Here is an 18,263-nt window from a genome sequence, read left to right as displayed (position 1 = left end):
TTCTATAAATGAGGCTATAACACATCCTGTCAGACAGGAAGTGACAGCGAGATGGTTTTACAGTTCTGATTTTCTTGGTGGATTGGTTCAGTTACCAAAAAGAAAACTCAGAGCTCAAGTCAAAAGTCATCACCAACTGCTTCAGTCAGGATTCGCGATTTGAAACATGACTAAAGATGCTCTGGGGGTGAAAAAAAAATTTTTTTTTTTTCTTTTTTGTTCTCAGCATCAGGCTGGTGTTGATCTAAAGCTCCAACATCTTTGTCAACAGAGAGCAGCTAGCTGTTAGTGATAACAACATTCATCATCGCAGGCTTCGCTGTGGCACCCGATGATAGTGCAACGCCCCAGCTGGCCTGCAGGTGGCAGCATTTAGTCACAGAGCGGGATTTGGCAGCCTTCCTCTGTGACTGGTTTTTCCCCAGAAGTGATGATTTGTCTTCATTCATCTGTACGTCCACCTGATTGTTCAGACTTTTCCAATACCGGCGTCCCTCAGAGCGTGCCAACTGAGAAACGCGTTTGTTCAGCTGTCGCCAATGTTCCTCGTACAGTAGTTTTCACATTCACACTAATGAATTAAGAGCACGAAAGTGACAGAAAGAAAGAGTGATCGATGTCAGAGAAGCAACTTAACAAGGTTAATTAGGGAGAGATGGGGTGGAGGGGGGAGGGACAGAAAGTGGAATTCCTCAGAAGAAGCTCAGTTCAGCAACTCTAACAGACTGCGATTGCACCACAGCTGGCTGCTAAGGACCCGAGGGCCCACATCTGCAGTTTTGGAGACTATGTTCTCACAGGGGTCATAATTCCTGCATCCTGCAAAAGTCAACCCACTATCCTCTTTATATGGACCTACAGGGGGAGAGTAGAGCAGCATGTTATCAGCTACAAACATGGAGACGGTTCATTTGCATGAACGGCGTGCGATTGTCTTACTTCACTGAGAATGGCCCACACGGCTGAGTCTTTGAGAACAGAAAGCCGAAGGGCCACGATAGGATTGAAGGAGGGATCTACAGCGCCTTCTGCCACGCCATTCTCAAAGTGACCTGCAGTACACGAAAATAAGACACTAAATGTGATTTGATGCCAAACACTCAAAGCTCATTTCCTCCTCGGGAATAACGCCAAAGCACTTTTTTTTCTTTTTGTCTCCTTTTTTTTTTTTAAACGACATGATGTTTCGTCCATCCTGGTCAGAATAACTGGAACTCCTAAATTTTAAGTATGGAATTTTAATTATTTTCAGAATATTTAATACAGTCTAATAACGCTTTCAGTTAATGAAATAAAAAAATAAAATAAAAATCAGCTAAAACGTTACTGGCACACTGATGAATTTACTGTAAATAATTATTTTTACATATTTTTTGTTTTATTTTTTTTGACAAATCACAGGATAGATGGTGGTCTAGTGGTTAAGCGTTGGGCTTGAGACTAGAGGATCCTCGGTTTAAACCCGTCTGGCTGGAAAATCACTAAGGGCCCTTGGGCAAGGTCCTTCATCCCCAAGTTGCTCCTGGTGTGTAGTGAGCGCCTTACATGGCGGCACCCTGACATCGGTATGTGTGTCTGTGAATGGGTGAATGTGAGGCATCACTGTAAAGCACCTTGAGCTTCTGATATAGATGGAAAAGTGGTATATAAATGCAGTCCATTTATCATTTAGCTACACAAACATTTGAAAGTCACAAAATTAGTCTTGGAGCTAATTAAAATTATAATTATTGTAAGAACAATAACAATATAATAATTACTAGTATAATACAATAACGCTACCACCACTAACAACAACAATTTATACAGTTCCTTCAAGTCAATAATTCAACGTGCTTTAAATCATCAAGCCAAAATACATTAAAACCCAAATGCTAAAAATAAAATTAAGCACAATGAAAATAAGCAACAGAGTATTAAAAAGAAAATGCTAAACTTATCCCTGGATTCCAGTGTGTGAAGAGGATCAGAGTCTACGACTCTCTGTGGATGGGACGCCAGTCTAATGCACGTAATTACCCAATCAGGGACGGTACCCACTTACAGGCGGGGGGACTGAGACAATGTGGATGAAGTGTATCATTCAAGGACACAGGTAGCATGACTGGGACTCAAACCCAGGTCTACAGATTGTGCTGGTAGCCCAAACCCTTTTCTGACTGAGCTACCTGCTCTACCTGCCCTACAAAGAGTGACCATCAGCCACAGAAATAGCAGGTCTAATCACTGCACTGTTACTTCAGTGAAAACAGGCACCATTGGCCACTTCTCTAACATGCAGGTGAAAAGCCAATGTTTTGTCAAAAATCTTCACAAGACTTACCTTTTTGACTACGATGGATCACATGATCATAAAGATGGCTCTCTGTAGCTCCTTGCCCTTCTGTGAGCTCCGTAGTAAACTTTATGACATGTAGCTTTTCACACAAGATCAAGGGTGACAGTAACTCTGACCAGGACTGTACTGATGGTAACTGTCACTCATTTGCCCTTTAGAAGGGGAATATATAATATTTGCATTTGGATACGGCCAAACAGATCTACAAGAACTGTGGAAGGTACCAGCTCTCAACATTGTGTCCAAGTTGTAAAAGTCCAAAACTGTCAGAAAACTTGTTGAAGAGCTTCACACAAACACTGCCCGATCTCAGAGGGAAACAGGACCAACATGACTCAAAATAAAAGCTTGTCTCTGCAGTTATCTGCCTCAAGGCAATTTTTTTCTTCTATAAATCATGTGATGCTAACTGTGCAAAAGCAGAATGCAGTGGAATACACTGGAAGTCTCACCCAGTTTTTATTCAATTCTGAATAACTTGATCATTAAAAAAAATAAGCCAGGACACAAAGAGGTTTTTTTGGACTGTGCAAAGTTTTATGCTATATTTAGGCCTTATTTCATCAAAAACCAACAAATGGAATTTCAGGTCTTCAAGTTTTAAAACAAAGCCCAATTATATGTCTCAGTTTTCAATACTGTACATAAGGCAGGCGAAAGCAAAAAGGGGAAAAAAAAAAACATTTCCTGTTTGGTTTCAAGGTTGGTTCATGACTAAAAAGCACAGCTGCTTGCACGCACATGTTCACAACATGGCAGTGTTGAAATATCAGTCCTGTCAATTTATTATTGTTAAGTGTTTGAAAATAGTAGACACACATCTTAAATGTATTTTATGGTGTTAAACGTAACAAGCTAGAGCTACTTTACCACCCGTGTCCTGCAAAAAAATGTGTCCATTTACAAATAATACAAAGACAAGAAGAAGAACAAACACTTACCGATCCTGTAAAACCGATCCTCTGTTCTCTTGTATTTGTCTTTGGTCTGAAGCCCAGAATCCTAACACGTTAGGAACAAAGAAAGGCAAAAATAAATAAATAAAAGGTAATGACGTCTTATCTGAGAAAACACACGCTTGTATCTGCAGGTTCACTAAAACCGTGAATCACAATCTCCAAACTTATCGGCTGTAGCAGAGGAATCAACTCTGTCACTCTCACAATCCTGTCGATAATCAATACGCTTCAGTCATACAAGTAGCTGCCCGATGTAACACAATCTGAAACAATGGTTTGCTGTCATTGAGTGTTTGCATACCGACAAGGGCAGGATTTCCACTGTGGTGTTCTGTATCTTGTCCCCGGGGTGTTCCTGGTTCCCGCTGCGGAACAAGAACCTGCCAATAAAACCACAAGGTAATTCTTATATCCTTGTAATTCTGAAACTCGAGTCCCGTAATTTATTATTAAACAGACTGTTTTAAAGAATTCTGATTATTTCTCATTTACTAACCACAAATATAAATGTTTTGCTGTTAGATCCTGTTTTAGGTTTGGTAGCACACGCTGGTATCCGTTAAAGAGACCTCATACCCAAGACATCTAGCCAATTTCATTTTATTTTCATTTATATCGCACCAAATCACAACAAAGGTGGCTCAAGGCACTTCACACAAGAAAGGTCTAACCTGACCAAACCCCAGAGCAAGCACACAGGCGACAGTGGTAAGGAAAAACTCTCACTGATGATTCAAGGAAGAAACCTCAAGCAGACAAGACTCAAAGGGGTGACCCTCTGCTTGGGCCATGCTACAGACACAATCGACAAAATAATTTACAAAACAAATATACAGGAAATTTTGCCCGTGCACAGGAAGGGAGGGCTGCAGAAGTAGACACCACACCCATCTCTGGATGGAGCCGCACCTCAAACAGAGAGAAAAAACAGAATCAGGCATCGGAAAGACAAGAAATACAGTATAATTTGTCAGCATAAAGCAACAAGAAAAACAGAAGAAATACTAAGGTGATCGCCGGCCACTAGCCCTAAGCTTCACTAAAAGACCCAGAATTTAGATAAAGTTGAGGATGCAGCCCGCTCTGTTTCCTAATAAAATGAATTTAAAAGGGTGTAACATACTATGTAAGTACGCTAGCCATACGAAAGGGAAAATAAGTGCGGCTTAAGTCTGGATTTGAAAGTCTCCACAGAATTTGACTGTTTTATTGACACAGGGAGATCATTCCACAGAACAGGGGCACGGTAAGAGAAAACTATGTGACCCACAGACTTTTCATTCACCCTAGGGACACAAAGTAGTCCTACACCCCAAGGATGCAGAGCCCGGGCCGGTACGTAGGGTTTAATTAGGTCAGCTAAGTAGGGAGATGCCAGTCTGTGAACAATTTTATAGGTTAGTAGCAGAACCTTAAAATCTGATCTCACAGGGTCAGGCAGTCAGTGAAGAGATGCCAAAATGGGTGTAATGTGGTCAATCTTTCTGCTTCCTGTCAAAGGTCAGGCAGTCATCCAGTAAGTCCTTGTTAGCATCCAAATCTCACAACCATACAGCAAGACATGAAGCACCAGGATCCAAAACACTTGGACTTTCATTTACCTACAAAGGCATCAGCATCGCCAAACAACTCTGTTCAGCGACCTCAAGACGTTATGAGCTCTTCTTAGGGGCCTCTTAATCTCAAAGGCTGAAGACTGTACTGCCACGATCAATCAATCTCTAAAAGTTACATTTACACAAAACATTTACACCACATACAGTTAGACCTCTGATGGCCAAGTTCAGGAAGTCACTCAGTGTAGAGCTTCCTATCCAGGACCATCACAAACTCAGACAACCCCTGTCTCAGCTCCAAAAGTATTGCAATCAGGATAATCATTAATTCCTCAAAGCTCATATAATTGTCTGTGAAGGCAATGTCAGTAAACCTATCCTCAACAACATACAGTGAGGAAAATAAGTATTTGAACACCCTGCGATTTTGCAAGTTCTCCCATTTAGAAATCATGGAGGGGTCTGAAATTTTCATCTTAGGTGCATGTCCACTGTGAGAGACATAATCTAAAAAAAAAAAAAAAAAATCCGGAAATCACAATGTATGATTTTTTTAAATAATTTATTTGTATGTTACTGCTGCAAATAAGTATTTGACCCCCTGTGAAAATCAATGTTAATATTTGGTACAGTACCCTTTGTTTGCAATTACAGAGGTCAAACGTTTCCTCTAGTTTCTCACCAGGTTTGCACACACTGCAGCAGGGATTTTGGTCCACTCCTCCACACAGATCTTCTCAAGATCAGCCAGGTTACTGGGCTGTCACTGAGAAACACAGAGTTTGAGCTCCCTCCAAAGATTTTCTATTGGGTTTAGGTCTGGAGACTGGCTAGGCCACTCCAGAACCTTGATATGCTTCTTACAGAGCCACTCCTTGGTTATCCTGGCTGTGTGCTTCGGGTCATTGTCATGTTGGAAGACCCATCCACGACCCATCTTCAATGCTCTAACTGAGGGAAGGAGGTTGTTCCCCAAAATCTCGCAATACATGGCCCCAGTCATCCTCTCCTTAGTACAGTGCAGTCGTCCTGTCCCATGTGCAGGAAAAAAACCCCAAAGCATGATGCTTCCACCCCCATGCTTCACAGTGGCGACGATGTTTTCGGGAGGGTACTCAGAATTCGTCTTCCTCCAAACACGGCGAGTGGAATTAAGAACAAAAAGTTCTATTTTGGTCTCATCTGACCACATAACTTTCTCCCATGACTCCTCTGGATCATCCAAATGATCCTGGGCAAACTTAAGATGGGCCTGGACGTCTGCTGATTTAAGCAGGGGAACCTTCTGTGATTTTAACCCATTTTAACCCATGACGTCTTAGTGTATTACCCACAGTAACCTTGGAAACAGTGGTGCCAGCTCTCTTCAGGTCATTGACCAGCTCCTCCCATGCAGTTCTGGGCTGATTCCTCACCTTTCTTAGGATCATTGATACACCACGAGGTGGGATCTTGCATGGAGCCCCAGTCCGAGGGAGATTGACAGTCGTGTTTAGCTTCTTCCATTTTCTAATAATTGCTCCAACAGTTGATCTTTTTTCACCAAGCTGCTTGGCAATTGCCCCGTAGCCCTTTCCAGCCTTGTGGAGGTCTACAATTTTGTCTCTGGTGTCTTTGGACAGCTCTTTGGTTTTAGCCATGTTAGTAGTTGGAGTCTTACTGATTGTGTGGGGTGGACAGGTGTCTTTATGCCGCTAACGACCTCAAATACAGTAGTGTTCAGAATAACAGTAGTGCTATGTGACTAAAAAGATTAATCCAGGTTTTGAGTATATTTCTTAACGTTACATGGGAAACAAGGTACCAGTAGATTCAGTAGATTCTCACAAATCCAACAAGACCAAGCATTCATGATATGGACACTCTTAAGGCTATAACATTGGGCTATTAGTAAAAAAAAAAGTAGAAAAGGGGGTGTTCACAATAATAGTAGCATCTGCTGTTGACGCTACAAACTCAAAACCATTATGTTCATACTGCTTTTTTAGCAATCCTGTGAATCACTAAACTAGTATTTAGTTGTATAACCACTAGGGATGGGTATTGATAAGATTTTATCGATATCGATGCCATTATCGATTCTGCTTATCGATCCGATTCCTTATCGATTCCCTTATCGATACCTCGTGAATTTTGTACTAAAAGTAGGCTTTACAGGTTTTCTATGTATTTCATTGAGGCTTTTCAGGTTTCAAATGCCGCAAAACCTCGGAGAGGTCGCCACACTGCGTGATCTCAGTAACATTGAGAACTGCATTGAGACGCTCTGATCACACTGCACTTTAACCGCTGCACACAGACAACACCATTAACATCGCAACATAAAACTATTTTTATATTGTGCCTAAAACTCTCATGAATATATTCTCTTTATAGACATTGTTATTCTGTTTATTTTATATAAACATGCGCGAATCACAGGCTGTCTCTCCGTTATTTTCAATGGGAGCTGCTGTGAGCTACACTCGCTTCCTGATCATGTCGTTCTGGAGAAAAGTGAAGTTTGCTCTTTAACGTCTTGATTATTGTTCTTTACAACACTGTTTGTCCTCTTTGTTCCAGACTAATATATAATATGTCTGAAATTCGTTTTGCGTTTACTAAATTCCACGCAGATTAAACGTAGCAGACATGGATTATTTGTTTGTTTGGAGCTGTGTGAACAGAACAGAGGATGATTCTCGTTTCTTTCTCGCAACAAGACAAGAGTCCCAGTTAGTAACTTTAATCAGCACAAAAGTGACTCACAATTTCACATATTCAGGGATGAAACTGGTGAAAAACAAAAAAAGCTGAAACCCAAAATTACCCCCGAACACCATCTGCAAGAAAATGTTTCAATTCTAGAAGCTCTGAAATGCAATTTGGGACTATTCCAGACAATAAACTGCAGTGAGTGCAGCATCCATTTAGGTGAGGAAAAAAAAAACAACTTTCCTTATTCAAATTCATTCCAGTAGTATTCTGCTCTTACTAGGATGCAGCAGTTTTCTACACTCAACAAAAATATAAATGCAACACTTTTGGTTTTGCTCCCATTTTGTATGAGATGAACTCAAAGATCTAAAACTTTTTCCACATACACAATATCACCATTTCCCTCAAATATTGTTCACAAACTAGTCTAAATCTGTGATAGTGCGCACTTCTCCTTTGCTGAGATAATCCATCCCACCTCACAGGTGTGCCATATCAAGATGCTGATTAGACACCATGATTAGTGCACAGGTGTGCCTTAGACTGCCCACAATAAAAGGCCACTCTGAAAGGTGCAGTTTTATCACACAGCACAATGCCACAGATGTCGCAAGATTTGAGGGAGCGTGCAATTTGCATGCTGACAGCAGGAATGTCAACCAGAGCTGTTGCTCGTGTATTGAATGTTCATTTCTCTACCATAAGCCGTCTCCAAAGGCGTTTCAGAGAATTTGGCAGTACATCCAACCAGCCTCACAACCGCAGACCACGTGTAACCACACCAGCCCAGGACCTCCACATCCAGCATGTTCACTTCCAAGATCGTCTGAGACCAGCCACTCAGACAGGTGCTGAAACAATCGGTTTGCATAACCAAAGAATTTCTGCACAAACTGTCAGAAACCATCTCAGGGAAGCTCATCTGCATGCTCGTCGTCCTCATCGGGGTCTCAACCTGACTCCAGTTCGTCGTCGTAACCGACTTGAGTGGGCAAATGCTCACATTCGCTGGCGTTTGGCATGTTGGAGAGGTGTTCTCTTCACGGATGAATCCCGGTTCACACTGTCCAGGGCAGATGGCAGACAGCGCGTGTGGCGTTGTGTGGGTGAGCGGTTTTCTGATGTCAATGTTGTGGATCGAGTGGCCCATGGTGGCGGTGGGGTTATGGTATGGGCAGGCGTCTGTTATGGATGAAGAACACAGGTGCATTTTATTGATGGCATTTTGAATGCACAGATACCGTGACGAGATCCTGAGGCCCATTGTTGTGCCATACATCCAAGAACATCACCTCATGTTGCAGCACGATAATTCACGGCCCCATGTTGCAAGGATCTGTACACAATTCTTGGAAGCTGAAAATGTCCCAGTTCTTGCATGGCCGGCATACTCACCGGACATGTCACCCATTGAGCATGTTTGGGATGCTCTGGACCAGCGTATACGACAGCGTGTACCAGTTCCTGCCAATATCCAGCAACTTCGCACAGCCATTGAAGAGGAGTGGACCAACATTCCACAGGCCACAATTGACAAACTGATCAACTCTATGCGAAGGAGATGTGTTGCACTGCATGAGGCAAATGGTGGTCACACCAGATACTGACTGGTATCCCCCCCCCAATAAAACAAAACTGCACCTTTCAGAGTGGCCTTTTATTGTGGACAGTTTAAGGCACACCTGTGCACTAATCATGGTGTCTAATCAGCATCTTGGTATGGCACACCTGTGAGGTGGGATGGATTATCTCAGCAAAGGAGAAGTGCTCACTATCACAGATTTAGACTGGTTTGTGAACAATATTTGAGGGCAATGGTGATATTATGTATGTGGAAAAAGTTTTAGATCTTTGAGTTCATCTCATACAAAATGGGAGCAAAACCAAAAGTGCTGCGTTTATATTTTTGTTGAGTGTAGTTTGGCAGATAGTTCTGGAGGAAATCACTGAAGAAATTAACACACTGAAATATGGTTTGAACAAAACAAACTTATTAAACTTAAATAAGACGAAATGAGAATAAGATGAAATGGAGGTGTAAGAGTCACTAGGTGTTCACAGGAAACATTTATTTCTGTATGTATGTATTTATTTTTGTTCATTTTTAGTTGCTTTTATATTTTTTCTGTTGTGTTTCTATTCAGGTTCTTTATGTCTCTTTCTCTAAAATTGTATATAATAAGTATATATTGTATAGATTATTAATATATAAACAAAAATAAATTTAAAAAATATTACAATTTGAAAACAAATGCACCCGAACGTGATGACAGCTGCAACTGCTTAATGCTAACTTTTAACATCGAAAATGCCATAGACATGCTAATGCGTTAGCATCGCTACCGTTTTTAAGTTATAAATACATCTATCAATTGTTTCAGAAGACCATAACAGGTCGGTTTAACATAAAAAAAGGTAAATAATACTCACAGATGTTATGCTCTTTAGGGTTTTAGCAGGGGCAAATTAAGTGAAAGAAAGAAAGAATAAACGAAGCAATAGATCGAAGCACTGCTTCAATCTGCGAACCACTGCTTCGATTGGTTCAAGGTTCAAAGCAAAGCCGCGCTGCAGAAAAGTTGATTACGGACCCACTGCAGGGTCTGTAATCAATGTAGAGAAATTATAATTTTCCTGACAAACACCCCCAAAACAACGGCCACTCTGAAGGACCGATAACAGAATCGTTAAGCAAAAAGCTTATTGATGTCGGTGGATCGAATCATTTCTTAATGATACCCGAAAGGAACCGGTTCTCGATACCCATCCCTAATAACCACAGTTTTTCATGATTTCTTCACATCTGTGAGGCATTAATTTTTTTGGTTTGGAACCAAGATTTTGCTCGTGTACTAGTGTGCTTGGGGTCATTGTCTTGTTGAAACACCCATTTCAAGGGCATGTCCTCTTCAGCATAAGGCAACATCATGACCTCTTCAAGTATTTTGACATATCCAAACTGATCCATGATACCTGGTATGCGATATATAGGCCCAACACCATAGTAGGAGAAACATGCCCATATCATGATGCTTGCACCACCATGCTTCACTGTCTTCACTGTGAACTGTGGCTTGAATTCAGAGTTTGAAGGTCGTCTCACAAACTGTCTGCAGCCCTTGGTCCCAAAAAGAACAATTTTACTCTCATCAGTCCACAAACTATTCCTCCATTTCTCTTTAGGCCAGTTGATGTGTTCTTTGGCAAATTGTAATCTCTTCTGACACGTCTTTTATTTAACAGAGGGACTTTGCAGGGGATTCTTGCAAATAAATTAGCTTCACACAGGCGTCTTCTAACTGTCACAGCACTTATAGGTAACTCCAGACTGTCTTTGATCATCCTGGAGCTGATCAATGGGTGAGCCTTTGCCATTCTGGTTATTCTTCTATCAATTTTGATGGTTGTTTTCCGTTTTCTTCCAAGCGTCTCTGGTTTTTTGTCCATTTTAAAGCATTGGAGATCATTGTAGACGATCAGCCTATAATTTTTTGCACCTGCTTTTAAGTTTTCCCCTCTCCAATCAACTTTTTAATCAAACTACGCTGTTCTTCTGAACAATATCTTGAATGTCCCATTTTCCTCAGGCTTTCAAAGAGAAAAGCATGTTCAACAGGTGCTGGCTTCATCCTTAAATAGGGGACACCTGATTCACACCTGTTTGTTCCACAAAACTGACGAACTCACTGACTGAATGCCACACTATTATTATTGTGAACACCCCCTTTTCTACTTTTTTTTTTACTACAACCCCTGGCAAAAATTATGGAATTACCGGCCTGGTAGGATGTTCATTCAGTTGCTTAATTTTATAGAAAAAAAGAAGATCACAGACATGACACAAAACTAAAGTCATTTCAAATGGAAACTTTCTGGCTTTAAGAAACACTACTTGTAATAGCCCAATTTCATAGCCTTAAGAGTGTGCATATCATGAATGCTTGGTCTTGTTGGATTTGTGAGAATCTACTGAATCTACTGGTACCTTGTTTCCCATGTAACAATAACAAATATACTCAAAACCTGGATTAATCTTTTTAGTCACAAAGCACTACTATTATTCTGAACACTACTGTAGGTGCTTCTAATTTGGAATAAAAAGTGGAGTGGAGGTGGACTTTTTAGAGGAGGACTAACAGGTCTTTGAGGGCCAGAAGTTTTGCTGATTGGCACGTGTTGAAATACTTATTTGCAGGAATAACATGCAAATAAATCATTAAAAAAAAAATCATATATTGTGATTTCCGGATTTTCTTTTTTTTTTTTAGATTATGTCTCTCACAGTGGACATGCACCTAAGATGAAAATTTCAGACCCCTCCATGATTTCTAAGTGGGAGAACTTGCAAAATCGGAGGGTGTTCAAATACTTATTTTCCTCATTGTAGGCACCTAGGCTGCAGGTCTTGATAACCCTAACCCAACACTGAGTCCACGCAAGCCTTCAACAGAGTATAACCAAGAACACATCCCTGAGAAGAAGTCAGAGATTTACATCACTCACAGTGCCTGTGCACAGGCTGACTATGATGTCCAGCAACCTAATGGGGATCCCATAAATTTTCACAATGTTCCAGACAGCAGCCTGGTAACACAACTCAAACGCTTTAACAAATGCTGTAACAATCATCGCAGGCTGCAGAGAAGCAGTACTGATATTCACACTCGTGTTCCGTATGTATTCGATTTCTGAGCAGCAATTAACTGGGACTGAATCTGTTTGATGTCTCAGCAAGTTAATGAACTGCACTGTGATTTTGGACTATTAGTCATATGACATACTAGTGTGATGTGACCAACAGTCTTAACATTCATGCAGTTTTCTACCTATGACGGGAAACTCACAGCTACAAAAAAAATTCACTGTAATGAACCCTGTGACGTTAAAGGAATTCAAATACATCAATAAAAAAAAATATTACTGCAGGCAGACCTCAGTGAGATACACAACTACATGGTGTCTGATCAAAATTTTATAGTGTATGATGCTCAGATTTATTATTCAGCACATCGGTACAGATTCTGAACATTCTGTACAGATTCTGAACAGGTGCAGCTCTGCTTTCAAGCAAAAATATTAAAACAACGTCTACAGCTTTTAGTTTTAAAGAATGAAAAATGTTCATAGCTTGCTTAATTTATTCAAAACATTATTTTCATGGTAACTGATTGAGAACGCCAAACTGAGGGAGAATAAGTGAGAGAATCCTGCATCTGTTAACATTAATATGAAAATGACATTTTTTAATCAGTTCCCCAAAGTGGTGGAGACAGTGTAAGTGGTGCCACTTATGAACTAAGGTAAAACACTTTGTTATGGCATATGACTGCAAGTGGAACAAGTCAAAGGCCGTCATTTGTTCTTTCGAAAATGATGATTCATTAACTGTTTCTCAAAGTAGTTGGTCATAACTTTTGCAATTCCAGTATGAGACACGCCCTTCACACTCCTCTTTTTGTCAAGACTACATAATATATGAAAAAACACAGTCTTATAACGATTCTTCTCATTTTAAAGTTTGTTCTTCTCTCCTCTGATCCAAGCTGCTCATCATCACTGTGAATCTTGCTTTCACCCACCTTTATGCCAACTGTTATCTTCTCTCACTTCTAAAGCTCCACAGACTGTAAGAGACATGCTTTTTTTTGTTTGTTTTTTAAAGAATATTCTCATTAGCACTCCCAGATTCTGGGAGACATCAAAAACCCAAATGCATACAGAGCGACACAAACCAGAAATCACCCAAACCGAGCAAAGGAAGTCAAATCAAAGACACTGCACGTAGCTACTAATGACATATGCAAACAGCCACACATTTTATTCCATGCTGGCCTCGGTGCTTACCTCTCTATGCTAACAGGTCTGTCAAATTTGAACAGGATGTAGTCTCCAGTAGTGGGAGTGATGGCCCAGAAGAAGTCCTCTCCGAGATAAGTCTTCTCCAGCGTGTGACCCTGATACACCTGCACAAAACCACACAACCCTTCAATACTGACATTACCCAACAAGAAATTTGGAGGATACATTTTTAAGCGTATTCTTTTATTCAAAGTACTGCTGCTCCAAACCTGAATGCTTACACCTAATAAGGTGAGGTGCAGCAGCAGCTGATCTTGATCTGATTACTTGTACTTGACATCAGAGTAAGTGGGACTGAGTGTCAGCAAGGAATTTAGCAATTCCAAAGAACCAACACAGACCCAGCAGGCTCTCGATAGTAAAGACTGACACTAGAAAAGCAGTTATCAGAATCTATCTTAACACTGAAATTTAATATATAAATCTCTGTAGCATTTAGATATTTGAGAAATAAATATTCTGGATGTGGTGGTGGGGATTTGGTACTCTGAAATGATACCTTCATTGAGGTGGAAACTTCAGCTGGGGGGTTCACATGCATCTTGTGGAGCAGTGGTTTCAGGAAATCCTTGTCCTACAGAAACACAGTCAGAAGAAATCAACACTTGTACAAGATTCAAGAGTAACACTCAGGTTAACACATGCTGGTGACATAATGGGCCTTGTCTGCATCCTGCTGCAAAGCAGCACAGCGCAGAGGCAACTGCTAGCATACAACCGTCACAGTTGCTACTTTCTCGCCCAGCGCCTATGTCATTTAAGTAGAGAGTATCACTGTGTTAATCTGTGTGCTAATGAGCGTGTCAGCTGAAAAAAAATATGATGTAGTCGGACGCCATGCCCATGCACTGCTACCGTGTGGCACCACCAAAAACCTGGCCTAAAGTGGAGTGGAGAGATTTTCTGTTATTTACATGGCACAGTGGGTTAATGGATGACCTCTCTATAAAGCAGACACTCAAAGTGCTTGATAGTGATGTTATCGTGTCGCTATACAAGACAATCAACTGCACATCAGGAATGCTATGGGCCCTTGGGCAAGGTCCTTAATCCCCAAGTTGCATAATGTATGCACAGGGGTGCATGTTCATGCATTGTAATACAAAAATACAATTAATTAATAACTAGCTTGTTGCCCGTGGGGATCCATGGGCTCTAAATTGGGTAGTGTTTATAAAATAGGTACCTGACATTTTTCAAGGGTGGTAATAAATTAAACAAAGCTTGTATAATTAGTTGGAAAGGTGTGCAAGTCCAGAATGTTTTTAGAACATTGGACTGCAATAATTTTTAGAAGAGGAACTCGACCCTTTTATTTCCTGTTAATTATGTTTTTTTTTTTTGTTTTTTGTTTTTTTACATATTTTACATATAACATATTTTTTAATGTTAACTTAGTTTTTCAATGTATTAATAAATTGTTTAGGTTTTTGTTATCATATACACACTATTATTATTATCAGTATTATTATTTTATTTTATTATTACTTCTATTTTGTAATTTGATTTTAAAATGGACCACAATGGAAATAAGTGTTTTTACTTTCTTGTGTCATCCATGTATTTTAACGTACTTAGAATTATATTGTGTACTTACATTGAACTTAAATAAAATCACGCACTCACGCTTTTAGCATAATGATGATTTATCGGCCCCTGCTGGAAGGGCGTGAGAGCAGTTAGCAGCGTTCGCTAATATCCGTAGCTTCTCATGCCAAATAAATTGCAAAATGATTTGAACACACCCCCAAAAACTTGTGCGCTTTAGACCATGTGTGATCAAGATAGTGCCTGATGTGTGGCAAAACAGTGCAGAAAATACTCTCTTGTGAAAATGCTTTAATTTCAAATTGTATTTCAACAGCCTACAATCACAAAAAAAGGTTTAAGCTCTCTAAACCACAGGAAATCTCTGCACTAGGACCTTTGCACTTTAGGATGAATGACGAGCAGTAGCAGGCGAAAAAACTGAGTAGCACTGCACAAAGAACAGTTAACTGGACATGTGTCTTGAGGCCCGCTAGTTAATAAAATGTACTCGATCAGACCTCAGGGAAATTAATATTGCTTTCTAAAATAAGCACAAAAAAACAGCTACTGCAATAAACATCCTGTGACTTCAGCGCCACGAAGCACAATCTCTTTCCTTACGTCGCCACAGGCCAGAATGTGTGCAGAGTACACAGACGCAACAATTCACAATCACCATCACAGAGGTGACTCTAAAAGAGAACTGTCACAACTTGTGCTGCCCAAAAAATGACTCTTGGGAACTTAACAGCAGTAAATGAGACTCACTGTGAGTTTTTGGATCTTTCCAGCCAGAGAAGAATGGAGTCCCACATGTTGAAACAGGGAGGGTCTGAACCGCACCCGTAGACTGGATTTCTGCCGCTCACAGTGTTTCTGTGACACAAGAAAATAATTACGGAGACCTGCTCCTCACATGAAGACATGTTGCACGCAGTTCAGAACACTCAGTTGCTCCATATGTACCGCATCTTTCTCTGGATTGCAGACTTTGACCCAGAGAATATGGTCCAGCAGCCAATCGATGGGTTTCTCCTTGTAGAACATAAAGATGAACTCGACAATGAGGTTTAAATCTGGAGCCTGAAACATCTTTCCTGTAGGAAAGAGGGAAGGTGTCGGTTTGTGGAGGTCCACTGGTCCTGAACAAATTCTCATCAACAACCCATTACTTGCAAAGAGATTATTAAAGCATGAAAATGGCTAAAGGGACTTACTGCTGCACTTTAAATTAAAGAAAAGAATAATTAAAACTACAACTTACAGCCAGGTGAAAGCCTGGTCTCTTAAAAAGAAGCACTGCAAAAGTTACTTCCACAGATGGTCAGGTTATAGCACAGCTACTTCACAGCAGGGAATAAAATATTATATACGTATATATATATATATATATATATATACGTATATATATATATATATATATATATATATATATATATATATATATATATATATATACACACACAGGCATGCACATAACTGGTACTCACGGTGCTTGTACATGCTAAAAATAAATGATGCACAGCAGAAAACACAAAGGAAGCACTTTATAGGAGGAAAGTAATGACAGATTGTAGGAAAAGTGTTTATTGTCTGGTTTATTTTCTCTGGCAGTAAACAGAGGATCTCTGGGTTGTGACAACACAAGACATTTGAAGATATCTTGTGTTGTGTAGAACACTAATCGACACTTTTCACCATTTTTTTATTTTATTTTATGGACCTAATAACCAATCAAATAGCTAAGAAAATAATCAGCCGATTAACTGATTATGAAAATAATTATTAGTTGCAGCCCTGATTACTTTAGTAAGTTCTTTTGGCTTCTCTCTTTTTCACTCTGGGTCACCACAGCAGATTAGAATTCCTGCATAACGATCAATGAAGTCAAGACTGTTTTTTATTTTGTTTTGTTTTTTCGCCCTTTAACGGGCTGATCCAGACCTGTAACTATCATACACCTTCTAATGACTTCCTGACCATGAGTCTTGGAGGTTGGCTGATGGTGTAGCATGTGTTTCATTAGACAGACTCCCAATGGATTGCTGACTAGTGAGCGGGCAGTTAACTGACGGTACCGATGAAGCCCAGCTGAGAGAACTCCAGGATCATCCAGTCCTCTGACGAGAGCTGCAGGGCGAAATTCTTCATGGTGGCGAAGTAGTTCGGTTTGGCCACAATGTCGTCCTCCAACTGAAGAAACACAAATGCACAAAGATGCAAATGTGAGGCAGGTGAAGGTGCTGAAAGTATCAGGGTCTGGATTGTTCATGGGCCAGAAGCGGGAGGCAGGATGCTCTACACAGGGATTCACACTTCAAACCTTCAGCGCTCTAAACTGAGCTAAGTAACACCACAGAGTTGCTACTTGAAGTAGAACAGCACTAAATGTCATGCAGTACCTCTTTTCCGCTGAATGGGAAACATCTTTTTTAGCTCCTCGCAATAAGACAGAGATGGAAATAAAAAAAATAATAATTCACAAGAAGCATGAATGGCTAGTGTTAGTATTTCAAATCTGCTAACTACACATATTCATACAATTTACCCCCAAAATGGAAACTTGGCCAAAAGCACAGATAAGCAGTGCAGGCATCTAAGAGGATTAGGCTAAGAATAAGCAAAACTGCCTCTGCTCAGACAGCTTCCTGGCACTCATGAATGAGTGAAATGACATTTTTTGCTTGAGGTAATCAACTATGTTTGAACAGTTTATGGCGTGCTACAAATGTAACGCAAACTAACATTATGCTGCCAATGCCTACAGTCTTCAATAATCATTAGCTGTAGTAAGAACAATTACCCTAAAACTACTGAGTGACAACTGCCCGTTTCTGCTCTTTTAATATCATTAACAAGCAGTGCGTGATTCATCACTATGTGTGTGTTTTCCGTCATGGTTGTGTTCTCAAGCACAGTGCTTCAAATCACTGCATTTAGCTTTGGGTGAATTCAGATCAAGTCCTAATATCTGTGGATTGCTTTTGGACCAGGGGTCTTATTTTTAGACATTAATTTATGCAGATCCAGGTTCCTCCACCAGTTCTACGGGTCCGTTTCGGCTCAGGTCCAAACTATTAGACCCTTTAATTAACAGCCAAAGTAATTTTACTATGATAATGAAATGAAAAATACATAAAACAAGACCAACGCAAAGGGTGGCATATGCTTCCGCTCATATTTTAAGTTGGTGTTACTACTTATAGTAGATCTGACAATGAAGGCAGGAAATTTTAAAGATGGAATATGGTCTATTTGTAGAGTGAAGAAGAGGGCAGTGTTGAATTGAAACTCAATTACATGCTTATTACTAATGGTGATAGC

At 40.2% G+C, this 18,263-nt stretch overlaps 1 protein-coding gene across 2 annotated transcripts in view; it reads right to left on the bottom strand.

The window, feature by feature from the left end:
- Nucleotides 1-212: 212 nt before the first annotated feature.
- Nucleotides 213-18,263, bottom strand: part of mgat4a (alpha-1,3-mannosyl-glycoprotein 4-beta-N-acetylglucosaminyltransferase A) — a 94,782-nt gene continuing 76,731 nt past the window's right edge. For both annotated transcript variants that reach the window (XM_034185884.1, XM_034185883.1), the window contains 9 exons: nt 17,018-17,132; nt 15,906-16,036; nt 15,708-15,815; nt 13,909-13,983; nt 13,395-13,513; nt 3,599-3,677; nt 3,280-3,340; nt 940-1,052; nt 213-855 (listed from right to left, as the gene is read on the bottom strand). In XM_034185884.1, coding sequence (XP_034041775.1) covers nt 829-855; nt 940-1,052; nt 3,280-3,340; nt 3,599-3,677; nt 13,395-13,513; nt 13,909-13,983; nt 15,708-15,815; nt 15,906-16,036; nt 17,018-17,132 — 828 coding nt within the window. In that variant the 3' untranslated portion in view covers nt 213-828. The remainder of the gene's footprint in view (nt 856-939; nt 1,053-3,279; nt 3,341-3,598; nt 3,678-13,394; nt 13,514-13,908; nt 13,984-15,707; nt 15,816-15,905; nt 16,037-17,017; nt 17,133-18,263) is intronic.

This window comes from Thalassophryne amazonica, chromosome 14, assembly GCF_902500255.1.
Source record: "Thalassophryne amazonica chromosome 14, fThaAma1.1, whole genome shotgun sequence".
NCBI classification, from domain to species: Eukaryota; Metazoa; Chordata; class Actinopteri; order Batrachoidiformes; family Batrachoididae; genus Thalassophryne; species Thalassophryne amazonica.
This window is presented reverse-complemented; position numbering and strand designations above follow the sequence as displayed.